This window comes from Salvelinus namaycush, chromosome 25, assembly GCF_016432855.1.
Source record: "Salvelinus namaycush isolate Seneca chromosome 25, SaNama_1.0, whole genome shotgun sequence".
NCBI lineage: Eukaryota > Metazoa > Chordata > Actinopteri > Salmoniformes > Salmonidae > Salvelinus > Salvelinus namaycush.
In genome coordinates, this window is record NC_052331.1 from 23982280 (window position 1) to 23999393 (window position 17114).

The 17114-nt window shown below is 39.7% G+C and overlaps 1 protein-coding gene across 1 annotated transcript in view; it reads left to right on the forward strand.

The window, feature by feature from the left end:
• The window catches only part of lamc1 (laminin, gamma 1), an 85545-nt gene that overhangs the window by 41598 nt on the left and 26833 nt on the right, over window positions 1-17114 (forward strand). Inside the window, exon 2 of the mRNA XM_038963974.1 lies at window positions 15912-16216. Coding sequence (XP_038819902.1) covers window positions 15912-16216 — 305 coding nt within the window. The remainder of the gene's footprint in view (window positions 1-15911; window positions 16217-17114) is intronic.

Below are 17114 nucleotides of genomic sequence, written 5' to 3' on the forward strand. Positions count from 1 at the left end.
AAGTCGGTTTTAACCAATACCGATTTATTGCGTATTAGGCTGTAGCATAACTATAGCCTGACAGATATCGGTTGATAGATATTATCGGACAGTATTAGCCTTATACAGAAATATTTGTATCGGTCTTTATTCCACCGATAAAGCGCCCATATTCTATACATAGAATAAACAAATCCTTGTGCTCCTTTGCGGTATTAGGGTGCTCTACGAGCTGCTCATTGAACATCATTCAGCCTGTAAGTCATGATGTGAGAGTCAGTGTTCGTAGTGGTTTGACGGTGAGTAGCTTGCCACAGCTGTTTTAGAATAAGTAAATAATCTAAATTACACTTCACCAAGCAAGCAGTCCTATCCTCATCATATGCTCACTTGGTTAATGTTAGCTGGCTAGCTAACCAGCAATGTAGTTAGGCTCTCTCTAGCCAGCAAGGTAGTTAGACTGCTGCGCCCCCTTGGGAGGCCCTTAGGCTAAGGCAGTGCTAGAGGCGTCACTACCGACCCGGGTTTGATCCCAGACTGTGTTGCAGCCGGCCGCGGCCAAGAGACCCATGAGGCTGCGCACAATTGGCCCAGCGTCGTCCGGGTTAGGGGAGGGTTTGGCCGGCTGGGATGTCCTTGTCCCATCGCGCTCTAGCGACTCCTTTGGCGCGCCGGTCACATGCACGCTGACATCGGTCGACAGTTGTACGGTGTTTCCTCCGACACATTGGTGCAGCTGGCTTCCGGGTTAAGTGAGCAGTGTGTCAAGAAGCAGTGTGGCTTGGCTGGGTTGTGTTTCAGAGAGCGCATGGCTTGCGACATTCGCCTCTCCTGAATCCGTACTGGAGTTGCAGCGATGGGACGAGACTTTAACTACCAATCGTGTATCACAAAATTGGGGAAATAAAGTACTAAATAAATAGAGTAATTAGCTTAGGTAAGTGGCTGGCTAGCAAGCAATCTCAAATCATCAAATCAAAGTTTATTTGTCACGTGCGCTGAATACGCTGAACAGGTGTAGACCTTACAGTGAAATGCTTACTAACAGGCTTTAACCAATAGTGCAAAAAAGGTATTAGGTGAACAATAGGTAGGTAAAGAAATAAAACGACAGTAAAAAGACAGGCTATATACAGTAGCGAAGCTATAAAAGTAGCGGGGCTACATACAGACACCGGTTAGTCAGGCTGATTTGAGGAAGTTTGTAGATATGGTTAAAGTGACTCTGCATACATGATGAACAGAGAGTAGCAGTAGCGTGAAAGAGGGGTTGGAGGGGGTGGTGGGTGGGACACAATGCGGTTAGCCAATTTGCGGGAGCACTGGTTGGTCGGCCCAATTGCGGTAGTATGTACATGAATGTATAGTTAAAGTGACTATGCATATATGATAAACAGAGAGTAGCAGCAGCGTCAAGAGGGGTTGGGGGGGTGGGGCACACAATGCAAATAGTCCGGGTAGCCATTTGATTACCTGTTCAGGAGTCTTATGGCTTAGGGGTAAAAACTGTTGAGAAGCCTTTTTGTCCTAGACTTGGCACTCCCGTACCGCTTGCCATGCGGTAGTAGAGAGAACAGTCTATGACTAGGGTGGCTGGAGTCTTTGCCTTCCTCTGACACTGCCTGGTGTAGAGGTCCTGGATGGCAGGCAGCTTAGCCCCAGTGATGTACTGGGCCGTACGCACTACCCTCTGTAGTGCCTTGCGGTCAAAGGCCGAGCAATTGCCATACCAGGCAGTGATGCAACCAGTCAGGATGCTCTCGATGTTGCAGCTGTAGAACTTTTTGAGGATCTGAGGACCCATGCCAAATCTTTTTACTTTCCTGAGGGGGAATAGGCTTTGTCGTGCCCCCTTCACGACTGTCTTGGTGTGTTTGGACCATTCTAGTTTGTTGGTGATGTGGACACCAAGGAACTTGAAACTCTCAACCTGCTCCACTACAGCCCCGTCGACGAGAATGGGGGCGTGCTCGGTCCTCCTTTTCCTGTAGTCCACAATAATCTCCTTAGTCTTGGTTACATTGAGGGATAGGTTGTTATTCTGGCACCACCCGGCCAGGTCTCTGACTTCCTCCCTATAGGCTGTCTTGTCGGTGATCAGGCCTACCACTCTTGTGTCGTCTGCAAACTTAATGATTGTGTTGGAGTCATGCCTGGCCATGCAGTTGTGGGTGAACAGGGAGTACAGGAGGGGACTGAGCACGCACCCCTGGGGAGCTCCAGTGTTGAGGATCAGCGTGGCAGATTTGTTGCTACCTACCCTCACCACCTGGGGGCGGCCCGTCAGGAAGTCCAGGATCCAGTTGCAGAGGGAGGTGTTTAGTCCCAGGATCCTTAGCTTAGTGATGAGCTTTGAGGGTACTATGGTGTTGAACGCTGAGCTGTAGTCAATGAATAGCATTCTCACATAGGTGTTCCTTTTGTCCAGGTGGGAAAGGGCAATGTGGAGTGCAATAGAGATTGCATCATCTGTGTTACTTATGTGTGAATACTGGACTGGTGCCAAAGTCAAGACTCCTTAATACAAAAATAGCATTGTTACTATCTGGGACTATTATGTTAATGGATTAATTTATTTAGTTGACGCAGATCTATCATTCAGGCCATGTGCTTCATTCATGAGATAAGATTGTTAGCTAGTTACCTAGCTAAATTAGAACGTGTGACTAAATCCAGTGTGGCAAGTATTTTCCTGTATTAATGTTTTCAGTGCATGCCATTTGCAGTTGAAATGTATAGCCAATACATTTTGTATTGAATAACAGTGTAATTTACATTATGGTATCAGTAAAAACTTTGTCTTCATGAACAGCTTGCGTGTGCTTGTCATAACAGACAATACATTATGTGATAACAAGGAATCCCATTGGGCAATGAATGGAGGAATGTATAACGCCTCAAACAGCAGACTGTTCAAGGTAAAGGTAAAGGTAACGTAAGGGTAATGGCGGACTGAAGGGATTTATGTAGAGCACCTCAAGATAAAACATAATATTCGAAATATCTGCTAAATTAGACTAAAATATTAGCACTACTTAATCTGGTGAGTGATAACCTTCAATCTGGACAATAACACAAAACAAATCCTAAAACTAGAGACATTTATCGACAAATATTACGAAAACAGGCAACAACCAAACATGACGGAGAGTAAGACAGGGGAACCGATTACAAAACGAAAACGTGACTCTTCTACAGACACTGATGATTTAATATTCTCACCACCGGGAATGGTAAAGGTCGAAACCGATCTGTTAAAATCAATAAATGACAAACTGGGTATACTTGAATTAGTTAGTAAGGATATAAAAGAGTTGAAGGCAAGCCTAGAGATGAGTGATGAAAAAGCTGCGACATTGGAGAAGCAAACACACGCGCTAAAAGGGACAGTCAATAAGATTGAAACCGAAATGAATGGAATTAAAAAGGAGAACACCGTTCTGAAGGAAGCCTTACTGGACATACAAACTAGAATCATGAGAGAGAATTTGGTACTTACAAATATTCAAGAGAAAGAAGGAGAAGTTCCTGAATCTATAGTTAGAGAGTTCCTCCTTACAGCGCTTCAGATTCCACGCGAAGTTATCGACAAAATCCAACTTGAACGCGTTCACCGCTTCGGACAGAGAGGGCAGAGGTACGAACGCCCAATCGTTGCCAAATTTGCTTCATTTAAAGATAAAATAATGGTTAAAAGCCTGGGTAAAAGACTTGCTGGGACCAAAATTGGCATGAATGATCAGTTTCCGAAGGAAATTGCAGAACGGCGCAAAGTTCTGTATCCAATTTTCAAAGAAAATAGATTAAAAGCGAAACGAGTAGCTCTCGTCGTTGATAAACTATATATTGATAACCAGTTGTTCAGAGACACAAAGACTACTCCATGGTTATTTTAAAAATTACAAAGTTCTCATAGACGAGGGAAATAAACACAATTCAAGCCCGGTTACTGATTGTAACAATACAATAAAAAATATAGCTTTTCTATAAATCTTCACATATAACTAATTAAACACACAAGCACTAATTCAACATAGTGAAGATAAAAACTAAGTAAACAGAAGGCACAGTATGTGTGGATGGTATGGTTTGTGTTTATTTTTTATTTTATTTGTTATGTTTGGAAAGTTGAGTGAGTGAGTAATGAAATGGTTGCATATCCCAGAGCCAATGTATTGCTGTGAGCCGGGTATGAGAGGGCTTTCAATGTTGTTCAGATGATGGATATACTTTTATAATGAATTATACGTCTTATTTATTTATTGTCCTATCATGGAGAACTACATTTTTTTTTATTTTTTTTTTATAAATTATATCTAATTATTTATTATCCTATTTTAATGGTACGGTCCATGGCACTATACCCTAGACACCCACCTGAATGACCCAGATACTAAGGAGAAGTCCCTAACTGTTTTATGTGCCCGCTGTAAGCGGTCTGTATGCAGCTAAAATGAGGTCAGAGACCAAGAGCAGCACTGCCCCCTCAAGATTCTGAGCCTGCTTGGCAGGGTTGGTCCTGCAAAGCCAAAGCCCCATAAAGGGAGAGCATAATATACAAGGAAATTCTCAAAGCTGCTAATGAGAACCTTGACGACCTTGTACCTAGCCGGTGGGGATTCCGGTGGGGTGCCCCCACCCAGGCAGTGGCAGTGCTGGCAACACTAGCTGCAGTAACCCATGGGGAGGGGGTCACACTCGGACATTCAGAGAGGGGGTATATTATTGTGGCCCTGGCGGCACAAAATCAAAGTCGGACTGCATGGAGATGCGTGGGGACATGGTCATGACGGGTGGCCGTATTGTGGGTGTTTCAGGAATAAGGTGTACATTTGACCTCCATTATCTAGGATATGACAATGGTAAATAAATCTCTCAATTTTTGCTAATTTTTTGTGCGGTCTTGCAGGCCTTCTCATGCAGCTGCAACTGCAAGTGCATTTGTAAATCATGACCCATCTTGAGTTGGGCTCTGGGATGGTGCAATTGTTGAGAAAGTGAGCTTATGGTTGTGTGGGGGTAAGGGCTGAGTGTGTGTGGGTGTATGTGTGTATCCCACAACTGTTGCGAAGGAAGAAGTAAAAGATGTTAGGGACAATAGAGGATGATCCACAGATATATATAATACAAATCGAGGTGAGGGCAATGGAAATGCATATGGCAATTGATCTTCTTCAATTCGGTAAATGGCACTGTATGCTCTTTTCAAAGAATGGATCCCAGTCGGTTCAGGGCTATGGGATACAGGGGGTCGAGGGTGGTCTGCCGGGCATTGGGATGACAAGCCATCTCGAGATGAGGCCTTTTAGCGGGTGGAATAGTAGGGACCAATTGGAGGTTTACTTAGTAGAAATGCAAATATCATGGTACAACTATATAGACACTCAATCATTATGTTACTTTTTAATAGTACGTTTACAAAAATATATTCTGATTAAAAGAATGAAAGGTGTGTCTCATTATGGTAAGTGGTGAAATAAGTATAGCCAGTTACAATTGTAATGGCTTAGCAGATAATAAGAAAAGACGATCAGTATTTACCTGGCTAAAAGAGAAGGATTATAATATCTATTGTTTACAGGAAACCCATTCAACAGTTTTAGATGAAGTTTTGTGGAAAAAGAACTGGGGGGGCAAAATATATTTCTCCCATGGGCAAAGAAATTCAAAAGGGGTGATCGTTTTAATTAACAATAATTTTGATCCAAATGTGCAAATTGTCCGAACAGATCCTCAAGGTAGATGGATTATTTTAAATATGTTATTGGACAATAAACAAATATGGCTTGTTAACCTATACGGTCCGAATAATGATGATCCAAGCTTCTTTGAAAATATATATAAGAATTTATCAACTCTACAAGCAACACTAGACTCTATTATTATAGTGGGAGATTTTAATACGGTCTTAAATACCTCTATAGACCGGAAAGGAATTCACACTACAAACTATCACCCTCAGGCACTTAAGGAAATCATGAATGTCATGGATATATTGGAATTAGTGGATATATGGAGACTTAAATACCCTGATTTAGTGAGATATACATGGCGGAGGCTGAATCAAGCTAGTCGTCTTGACTACTTTCTTATACCATTCTCTCTGGCACCAAAAGTTAAAAAAGTGTTGATAGGGGACAGAATGCGGTCGGATCATCACATAATTGGCATATATATTTCTCTTACAGAATTTCCACGTGGGCGAGGATATTGGAAATTTAATCAAAGTCTACTAGATGATAAATTGTTTAGAACTAGGACAGAAGATTTTATAACTGACTTTTTCAGACATAACATAGGTACAGCAGATCCCCTTATTGTATGGGACACTTTTAAGTGTGCCTTTAGAGGCCATGCAATTCAGTACTCATCTATAAAACAAAGGGAATTTAGATCAAAAGAGTCCATATTAACAAAGGAAATTGAAGGACTAACAGTACAGTTAGATAGCAATAAAAACGGTACCATAGAGGCACAGAATAAGTTAGAGGAAAAACAAAAAGAAATGGAGGAACTTATTCAAGAAAGATCCAGTGTAATATATTATAAAAATAAAGGGAACTGGATGGAATATGGGGAAAAATGCACCAAATTCTTTTTCAATCTTCAATATAGAAATGCTACCAAAAAAAATGTATTAAAACTTGTTACAAATGATGGAGTCACGCATGATTCACCAAATGATATTTTGAAAGAGGAAGTAAAGTACTTTAAGAATATGTTTTCGTTTCAGGCTCCTCCATCTCCACTAACTGAAACTAATTGTATGGATTTTTTTCCTATTAATAATGTAAAATTAACATCTGTACAGAAAGACTCATGTGAAGGCCAAATTACAGAGGAGGAACTGCTTGATGCAATTGGGGCCTTTAAGGATGGGAAAACTCCAGGGCTGGATGGCATACCAGTGGAAGTATACAAAACTTTTTTTGATATACTCAAAGGACCATTATTAGCTTGTTTTAACCACTCCTATATAAATGGTAGATTATCAGACACGCAACAAGAAGGTCTGATATCGTTATTACTGAAACAGGACCCAAGTGGTATATATAAAGATCCAGTCCAATTAAAAAATTGGAGACCTCTTACACTTCAGTGTTGTGATGCAAAAATCCTAGCAAAATGCTTGGCGCATAGAATAAAAAAAGTTTTGTCAGATATTATTCATCCTAATCAGACAGGTTTTTTACATGGACGATACATTGGAGATAATATAAGGCAAGTACTGGAAACAATAGAACACTATGAAATATCGGGGACACCAGGTCTGGTTTTCATAGCTGATTTTGAAAAGGCTTTTGATAAAGTACGACTGGAGTTTATATATAAATGCCTAGAATATTTCAATTTTGGGGAATCTCTTATAAAATGGGTTAAAATTATGTATAGTAACCCTAGGTGTAAAATAGTAAATAATGGCTACATCTCAGAAAGTTTTAAACTATCTAGAGGAGTAAAACAAGGTTGTCCACTATCGGCATATCTATTTATTATTGCCATCGAAATGTTAGCTGTTAAAATTAGATCAAACATTAATATTAATGGATTAGAAATCCGTGGCTTAAAAACTAAGGTGTCATTGTACGCTGATGATTCATGTTTTCTTTTAAAACCACAACTAGAGTCTCTCCACGGCCTCATAGAGGATCTAGATACCTTTGCTATCCTCTCTGGATTAAAACCAAATTATGATAAATGTACCATATTACGTATTGGATCACTAAAAAATACACATTTTATATTGCCATGTAGTTTACCAATTAAATGGTCTGACGGAGATGTGGACATACTCGGTATAAAAATCCCAAAAGAAAGAAATGATCTCACTCCAATAAATTTTTATAGAAAGTTAGCAAAAATAGATAAGATCTTGCTACCATGGAAAGGAAAATACTTGTCTATTTGTGGAAAAATCACCCTGATTAACTCTTTAGTCATATCACAGTTTACCTATTTGCTTATGGTTTTGCCTACACCTAGTGACCTGCTTTTTAAATTATATGAACAAAAAATATTCCATTTTATTTGGAACGGCAAGCCAGATAAAATTAAAAGGGCCTATTTATATAACGAATATGAATTCGGAGGGCAGAAATTATTAAATATTAAAGCATTAGACCTCTCACTAAAGGCATCAGTCATACAAAAGTTATACTTAAATCCAAACTGGTTCTCTAGTAAATTGGTACGAATGTCTCATCCTATGTTCAAGAAGGGCCTTTTTCCCTTTATTCAGATTACACCTGCTCACTTTCGGTTGTTTGAAAAGGAAATAATCTCCAAAATATCCTTATTTTTTAAACAAGCCTTAGAAAGTTGGTTGCAATTTCAGTTTAATCCACCTGAAAGGACGGAACAAATAGTACAACAAATATTGTGGTTAAATTCAAATATAGTAATTGATAAAAAAACTGTATTTATCGAAGAAATGTTTAAAAAAGGTATAATTTTTGTGAATGATATCATAAATAGGACTGGTGGAGTAATGTCACACATGCAGCTAACACAGACATATGGAAATGTCTGCTCTACCCAAAATTACAACCAATTAATTGCAGCATTACCACAAAAATGGAAGAGGCAAGTAGAAGGGGAAAAAAGTAAGGAACTTGTATGTCGGCCCTGTATTAAAGAACATAAATGGTTAAAGAAAAGTGTGATAAATAAAAACATATACCAATTTCATTTAAGGACCAAAAAACTGACAGCTGTGCCATATAAATTGCAAAATAGTTGGGAAGAGATTTTCGATGTACCCCTTCCATGGCACATGGTTTATGAATTGATACGCAAAACAACGCCGGATTCAAAACTTCGAATTTTTCAATTTAAATTACTGTACAAAATTCTTGCAACTAATAGAATGTTATATATATGGGGTATACAATCTTCCCAGCTCTGCAGATTCTGTTGTGAGGAGGCAGAGTCATTAGATCATTTATTTTGGTATTGTCCATATGTAGCTCGTTTTTGGTCACAGGTCCAGGAATGGCTGAAGAATTGCAACATTTGCCTAGAACTAACGCTACAGATAGCAATACTGGGGGATTTGAAAAGCCATAGTCAATCAATCAATAATATAATAATTATTTTAGCAAAAATGTTTATTTTTAATTTACAATCTGTAGAAGCTATGAGAATAGGAAGGTTCAAATCTTTTGTGAAGCATCACAGCACAGTTGAAAAATATATGGCAAATAAAAATCCGAAATGGATGATGTTGGAAGATAGATGGGAAGGGTTGAGTGGAACTGAAGGGTGGGACTAATAACAAGATAAACAATGTAGGGCATACGGGATCTGTGAAATGTGTATAGGTGCGGAGCTTTTGTGAAATAGCACAGTTACAAGTGGAAATAAAATTGGATGGACAATAGAAATAGAGGAAGGACTAAGAACAAACAAGAGAGAACTATTATAAAGTAGTCTGTGTCTGTAAAATAGGTATAAGATGTATAAATTGAAGGTAAAAGCAGAAGTGTTTATTAGTTTACTCCAATTGGGGGAGCGGTGGTAGGGTTGCGGGGAATAATAATAAAGGTATATTCTTTAAAAAAGTATGTATGTCTATATAGGTATGTGTATGTATATATGTATATATGTATGCATGCGTGTATGGATATATATATTTACCCAAAAAAATATGGGGGATTGGAAATGATGCAGACAATTACATTGGAAGCAACATTATTTCCGCAATATTAAGCTGATCCACCCCTAGGGAAAAAAAAAAAAAAAAAAAAACAGCAGACTGTCGACCAATTGTCTTCATGTTGTCATGCTGCGTCACGCGGTTGCTAAGCTAATTGTCACGCAATCCCTTCTCGAAGTCAGGGTATCAGTCAAGAAACATGCCCTTTTTCCCTCAAAAGTACTTGAGGTCAAGGTTCCGAAGCTATCTGATATTACAGAAAATAAGTTGTTTGTAATGTTGTACATCTTGTTGACCAAATTCATGCTAATGTTTGTTTTTTTAGCTAGCGCCCAATTGACTCCCATACACTCATTGAAGGATAGCTTTCATTGTCCCAGAATTTCTCAGAATGCAGCGCTTGGTCCATTGACGATGCATGGGAAACATACACAATGGGCATACATACACTAATACGATTCAAATGGAGTTTCCCCATCTCCTCCAAAGAATCTCTGAACAAGCTCTCATTGTAGGTTGCCATAAAGTGTTTATTTACACTACAATGCTTTACAAGGTAATGTATCTACTCAATACAAAGTGGTGACATTATGAACAGAATATTACAGGATTTCACTGCAGTTTGATCTTGTGAAATGTGCCGTTTCAGATTTACTTTGAGACAGGTTAATTCATTCAGCCCTTGTTTATTAGTGTGCTTGTGGTGCTTCAGCACAAACACTTTGCATTCTTATCCACTGCCATAGATGGGCAAATCTTTAAGATGTACCTAAGAAGGTAAACTGTGTGCTTTTGTATTTATAGAGGATATAGTTGCTTTTTGGTGGTTATGTAAACAAAAATAAAATTCTTTAAATAATGTATATTTTTATATTTAGTTATGAAATCATAATTTAGAGTACCTCCTTGGAGCACAATTTGTGGGGGAAAAATTAACTACCTCTAAAAGCATATATCTGCAGATGAGATGAGAACTTGTTCTCAACTAGCCTACCTGGTTAAATAAAGGTGAAATAAATAAAATATATCATAATCGTTGACTTTTGCCTCCCTAGAGAATCGGTATTTGACCCAAACATCCCATATTGGTCGGGCTCTTAGTGTAACAGTTCTAGGGATTGCTTTAGGCTAATTATTGTGTGCAGTTAATTCTTCTGATGCTGATCGTGTCATGGTTTCTATGGAAGAAGTTTTGTTTAATTTAAATCTGACAACTTCCCTAGCCTACCCCCCACTGTTACTAATGTGTAAAACGACAAGATACCTTCCACTGTAAACCAACTTAGTCTTTATCTTATGTCTTTTTAATACTTTTTTATACTTATAGAAGAAAACAAGGGGTTCTCTCAGCCAGCCTTTGTTTGCGCTCTCAACTGTAAATAATGTTGCTTATCAATAAACCAATTGTTTTGTAAGGAAAGCCCGAATTCCTCATGGCTTCATGCTGTAGACCAGTGGTTCCCCAACGTTTTATAGTCCCATACCCCTTCAAACATTCAACCTCCAGCTGCGTACCCCCTCTAGCACCAGGGTCAGCACACTCTCAAATGTTGTTTTTTGCCATCAGTATAAGCCTGCCACACATGCACTATACGATACATTTATTAAACATGAGTGTGAGTTTTTGTCACATCCCGGGTCATGGGAAGTAACAAAGAGCTCTTATAGGACCAGGGCACAAATAATAATAATCAATCATTTTGCTCTTTATTTAGCCATCTTACATATAAAACCTTATTTGTTCATCAAAAATAGTGAATAACTCGCCACAGGTTAATGAGAAGGGTGTGCTTGAAAGAATGCACATACCTCTGCAACGTTGGGTTGTATTGGAGAGCGTCTGTCTTAAATCATTTTCCACACAGTCTGTGCCTGTATTTAGTTTTCATGCTAGTGAGGGCCGAGAATCCACTCTCACATAGATACATGGTTGCAAAGGGTATCGGTGACTTTTTGTTGCAAAGGGTATCGCGATTTGCCAAGGCAAGAAACTCTGAGCACAGCCCAATCCAGAAATCTGGCAGTGGCTTCTTTTTTAATTCAATTTTCACAGAACCGCTTGTTGCAATTTCGATGAGGCTCTCTTGTTCAGATATCTGTAAGTGTACTGGAGGCATGGCATGAAAGGGATAACGAATCCAGTTGTTTGTCGTCCATTTCGGGAAAGTACCTGCGTAATTGCGCTCCCAACTCATTCAGGTGCTTCGCTATATCACATTTGACATTGTCTGTAAGCTTGAGTTTATTTGCACACAAAAAATCATACAATGATGGAAAAACCAGTGTGTTGTCCTTGTTAATGCAGACAACTTCTTAATCATAGCCTCAATTTTGTCCCGCACACTGAATATAGGAGCGGTTCCACTCCACTGTGTCCCTGTCAAGGCTTTTGCTCTATCAGTACAGATACCAACACATCTTGACCACCAACGTCCATTTGATGTCACAAAGCTGTCCAGTTCTTTAAAAGCATCCTCTCCTGTTGTCCTCGTTTCCACTGGTTTGCAGAAGAGAATGTCTTCCTTAATTGACCCCCCCATAAACGTAACGGACATATACCAGGAGGTCTGCCAGGCCCGACACGTCTGACTCATCCAACTGTAACGCATATAATTCACTGGCTTATGCGAAGCAGTAATTGTTTCAGAACATCTCCTGCCATGTCACTGATGCGTTGTGAAACAGTGCTGAAGTGATGTTGAAGTGATGAAGGCATTGTCTGTATAGTTTTTTGGGGCCTTTTCCCCCAGCATTGTCCCTGCCACATCCGCGGCATCAGGAAGAATTCAGTCATCCGCAATAGTATGGGGCTTGCCTGTCCTAGCCACTCGGTAGCTCACCATATGAGACGCTTCTAATTAATGGTATCTGTTGCTTTTATACATGTCTTACTACTCGAAAGTTGTCTTTATGCCCGCTCAAAAAACTCCAGTGGCTTCTAAATGTCTGTGCAAAGAGTGAAGGTTTCCTCCAAGAGAGTAACGGTTAATGTGATTGGATGTTAATTATTTGACTAGGCTACCTGTATTTGACCTTGTGTTATTTCGCTGAACACTAGATGGTTTTTATTTTTGGCAGTGAAACGAGGCTACTCAGGCAAGAAAAAAAACTCTCCCAAATGTATAGCCCCATTGGAAAATATAAATGTGCTGTTTGAAAATGTGAAGGGGAAAAAATGTCAAAGAATCGTACCCCAGTTCGGGAATACCTGCTCTACGCTATAGTTGTTTTTTTGTCACAAACTAAAATTAGGCAAACTATTAGAATTTTAGCAATAGTTATAGCGGAGCGATTTCTGCGTAGTGCATCTTTAAGTGCATCAGCTCAATCATAAAAGCGATCATTGCATTAGACTACAATTTTAGTAAAGACTGAGATGTTAGCTATTCCTGCTCACTATTTATGTTTGTTACTGCAGGCCTACATCATCACTGAAATGATGCATTTATAGGGCATAGCTGGCCTTGTGGGTATTACTTTGTACAGTTTTAGCTAATCAGTGAAAGAATGCACCTAGGGCTTGAAAGCTAAAAGTAGGCCTACAATCACAGCCACAGTGTACTGTAAAACTCTTTTTGGTTGAAGGTACTAAGAACAAACCTTGGCCACCCAAGACTCTTAATCGGTCCCACACACCAGTAAGATTTGTAAAATGTTTGCTTGCAGAGAGTACTTAGCGCCTGTGAACAATGTCACCAGACTTTGTTAAAATACTCCATTCCAGAAGGTGGCAGTAGCATTGCATTCTTACGCTTAGTTTGGCGATGCGAGTCCCTGTGTATTTTGCTTTGTAGGTATCCAATGTGTGCTAACTAGCTACCTGTGCTAATGTTGCTTTTGTTGTAAAAATCCGTTGTTTATACTAGACAGATGACCACAGCTAGATAACTAGCTAGCAAGATAACGAAGAAACTATTTAATTCACTCTCCATAATCCCATACTGCCAGTGGCTGCCCATAGCCAATTATTTAGCTGGCTAGATAACCTTAGCTAAACCTTTAGAATGTAATTCGCTAATTTTTTCCTTTTTGTTGTCACTCCTGTCGGTTTCCCCACTTGGAGGTTTGTGCTCTCTGACTCAAAGTCAAGTTGTCGGCCACTGAGGAGCATTGCAATTCTACAAGTAGCAATGGCAGATTCGTCGGTACCAGTTCAGTATGCAGCTGGTACATCTTTTGTTCTAGCAAGAGAAGAAATGGCCTCCTACTGTGATAGGTACCTATTGGCAGTCAGATTCTCTTAATGATTTAAACCTTAGCTGCCAAAGAGTAACCATGTCCTTGTTCAAGGCTAAACCATAATTTCCATTGCCCTTTCCTCGTTATCTTCAGGATTTGCCTTGCCTGTGAACTAGACTACTAGTCTAGTGACTGCCTGACCACCTGTATTCACTGTTGAGGCTTCCTTTGTCTCCACTGAGTGGCTCTTCCATGTTGGGTTGACGAGAGGCCCTTTTGTTTGCCTCTGCTTGCCACTTCATTGCTGTGCCAACAGATGCTGTTTGTCTTGTTTACGAGGATGTGGGGGTGGTTTTAGAAATTAGATGTCAATGACGGTCTGTTCCCAGTGCGATTCCCCGATGCTCGAGCACTCTTAAGTTTGCTTGTTCACAGAATGTCACATTCAGATGCTTTGGTGTCATGCCTGTGCATCATAATGGAAGTGGCTAGTGGAAAGAGTGGGCAAATTGGTTGTAAAAGGTCAGACAAATGGTTAAGCTTAAAGTTCTTTATGTCTATGACATGTTATGGAAATGTCAACCAGTCAAGTATGCCTGTGTCTCGTTGCTCTTGTGTGTGATTTTAGGTTTTCCCATGTTTTAATTAGCAACTTTCTCAGTGTTAAGCTAAACTCTTTTTCTACTTAAATAGATTTGAGGAGAAATTTAACACAATCGAATGGGTATAAGCGCAAGTAAACAACTTTCTATTACTTCCTGCTTTTTTCATTTGAAAAGATTTCTCTAGATGTTAAAGCAGACCTGTTGAAATCCACGCCTAGTTTAGTGACTCACAGGCCAGTTGAGGTAGAATTTGTACAAGTCTTATGTTTGAATAGGAGACTCACTGGGCCAAAGCAGGCACTCCAGAACATTTATAGCATACTCGACTATTCACTTTAATCTCAATGTAAACGCATGAATTCATGACAACCAGCTCACACCCTACAGACAGACAGACAGACAGACAGACAGACAGACAGACAGACAGACAGACAGACAGACAGACAGACAGACAGACAGACAGACAGACAGACAGACAGACACTAACCTTCACCTACAAAGCTTGCTGAGTTAAAAGATAAAGGAAACTATCTTTTGTTATTTGTTTCATTAGTCTATTGTCGATGTAGTCCCAAAATGTTTAGCATGTCAGCCGTTTTTCAAGATATAACTTTAAGATATAATATCACTTTTAAAATACAGAAACGCAGCCAACAAAATGCATCAAACGGCTGTATTTTGAAAGTTGCACATCTTAAACTTGATTGCTGACATGTCAAACATTTCCGGACTATATCAACAATGGGCTAATGAAACAAATATCAAAAGATAATTTTTGGGGTGGAATTTTCCTTTAACAGAGGTCCCTCAAAAGTCAAAGTTCATTGTCATGGTCACTGCAACAACATACACAAAAACTCACTCGGGAGGAAATTAACTGATTCATTTAAATCCTCTATCTTTCCAAGCCCTTCTGTAGTTGAGACATCTATATGTTTCAGTAAGTTACATGGCTTCACCTATATTTGCACACGCCACAATGGTTCCTGTATAGATTTTTTATTTTCTTTGCAGATCTGTTTAAAGAGCAAATTCTTTGTTAAACAAACAATTGTACCCCCTTTAGCCGTGTTGAAAGATCATTTCATTTCTTTACACAAAATAAATGACGTCTCCCCATACCATTTCTCCTAGCGCATATAGTCTGGTGTTCATCCCCCTTCAAGTCTTAGCCTGCTCAGACATGCCAAATAGGTTTTGAAAAGACCCTCTAGTATTACTGGAGAGCTTTGGAAATCCTTTTTTGTCTTGGTTTAAACAGACAATGCATCTGGAAAAGGCTTGTTGTAAACAGTCTTTAGTGACTGATTAGCTTTTTTGGGTCATTGAGCAACAGCTTAATATTTATCCATGCGTTGTGGAAGAGATTTTTTTTCGCCTTTATTAACTGCGTAGTTGGAACAGTTATGGTAGCTTGTATTGTTCACTGTGAACTATGCGCTCATCTTTTGGCTAAAGTATCAAAAATCTCATGTTTCTTTTCTGTTCTTCAGGCAAGGCTTTCGACATCACTTACGTGCGACTCAAGTTCCACACCAGCCGCCCAGAGAGCTTCGCCATCTACAAGCGCACAAGTGAGGATGGACCATGGACGCCTTACCAGTACTACAGTGGCTCCTGTGAGAAGACCTACCAGAAGACCAACAGGGGCTTCATCCGCACCGGACAGGACGAACAACAGGCCCTGTGCACAGACGAGTTCAGTGACATCTCACCCCTGACTGGAGGAAACGTCGCCTTCTCCACCCTTGAAGGCCGGCCCAGTGCTTACAACTTTGACAACAGCCCAGTTCTTCAGGTAAAGAAAACATCTGCTGTTTTATAGCGTTCTAGAGACCTTGACATAGGAACATTGTGTGATGCTTTTGTTCCAGCTCCATATGTATGATCCCAGACTTGTGTCCCTGGGTGGCTGTTTTATTTTGCTTTATTTTTCCAAGGTTGTCTGAGGCACAGAGTATGTAGTGCATCATATATAGGTAGTGTTGAGGCAATCAATGATGTGGACGAGTAGGTGGACAGAGTAATGATAAGTTAGCCCCTATACTTGAGATATTTTGGCCTGGACATTTGCTGTTGGCAGGCGTGCCCAATGGAAGGGAGTAGCACACTAGTCCAGTTGGGAAAGTGTGAGAGCCTGACCAGTGCCAAGTGCTGAAACATGTTGCTAGGTGACGCCCCCAGATTTCCCACTACAGTACTGATTGAATTTGGCTCTACAGAGGCACAGCTGGAGATGTTTGTTGCGCATTGCTTTTAGCAAGTGAGAATTTGTGTGTGTGCTTCCAGACAAAGCACAACGATACTACTAGCCTGTAGGGCCGGAGAATTCACATCAAATTTTATTTGTCACATACACATGGTTAGCAGATGTTAATGCGAGTGTAGCGAAAATTGCCAGGGACCTCACGATACAATATGTATTGCATTTCAATATTGCAGTTTCATGTTTCAAACATATTGCTCATAGTGCTGAAAACATGTTGGCTCACTTAAAAAAAAAAAAAAAAAGATGTAGAACAATCTATTGGATAAAAAATACCTGAGTTTTTGCACAGGTACAGCCGACTAGCGCTAGCTAATGCTACCTAGCAATAACAACAAAAAGCTAAATGTTTTTTTCTTTTTTTGATCAGTGTTGATATAATATTGTCAAAAATAAAATTACTATATGTAACTGTATCGATTTGTTTTCC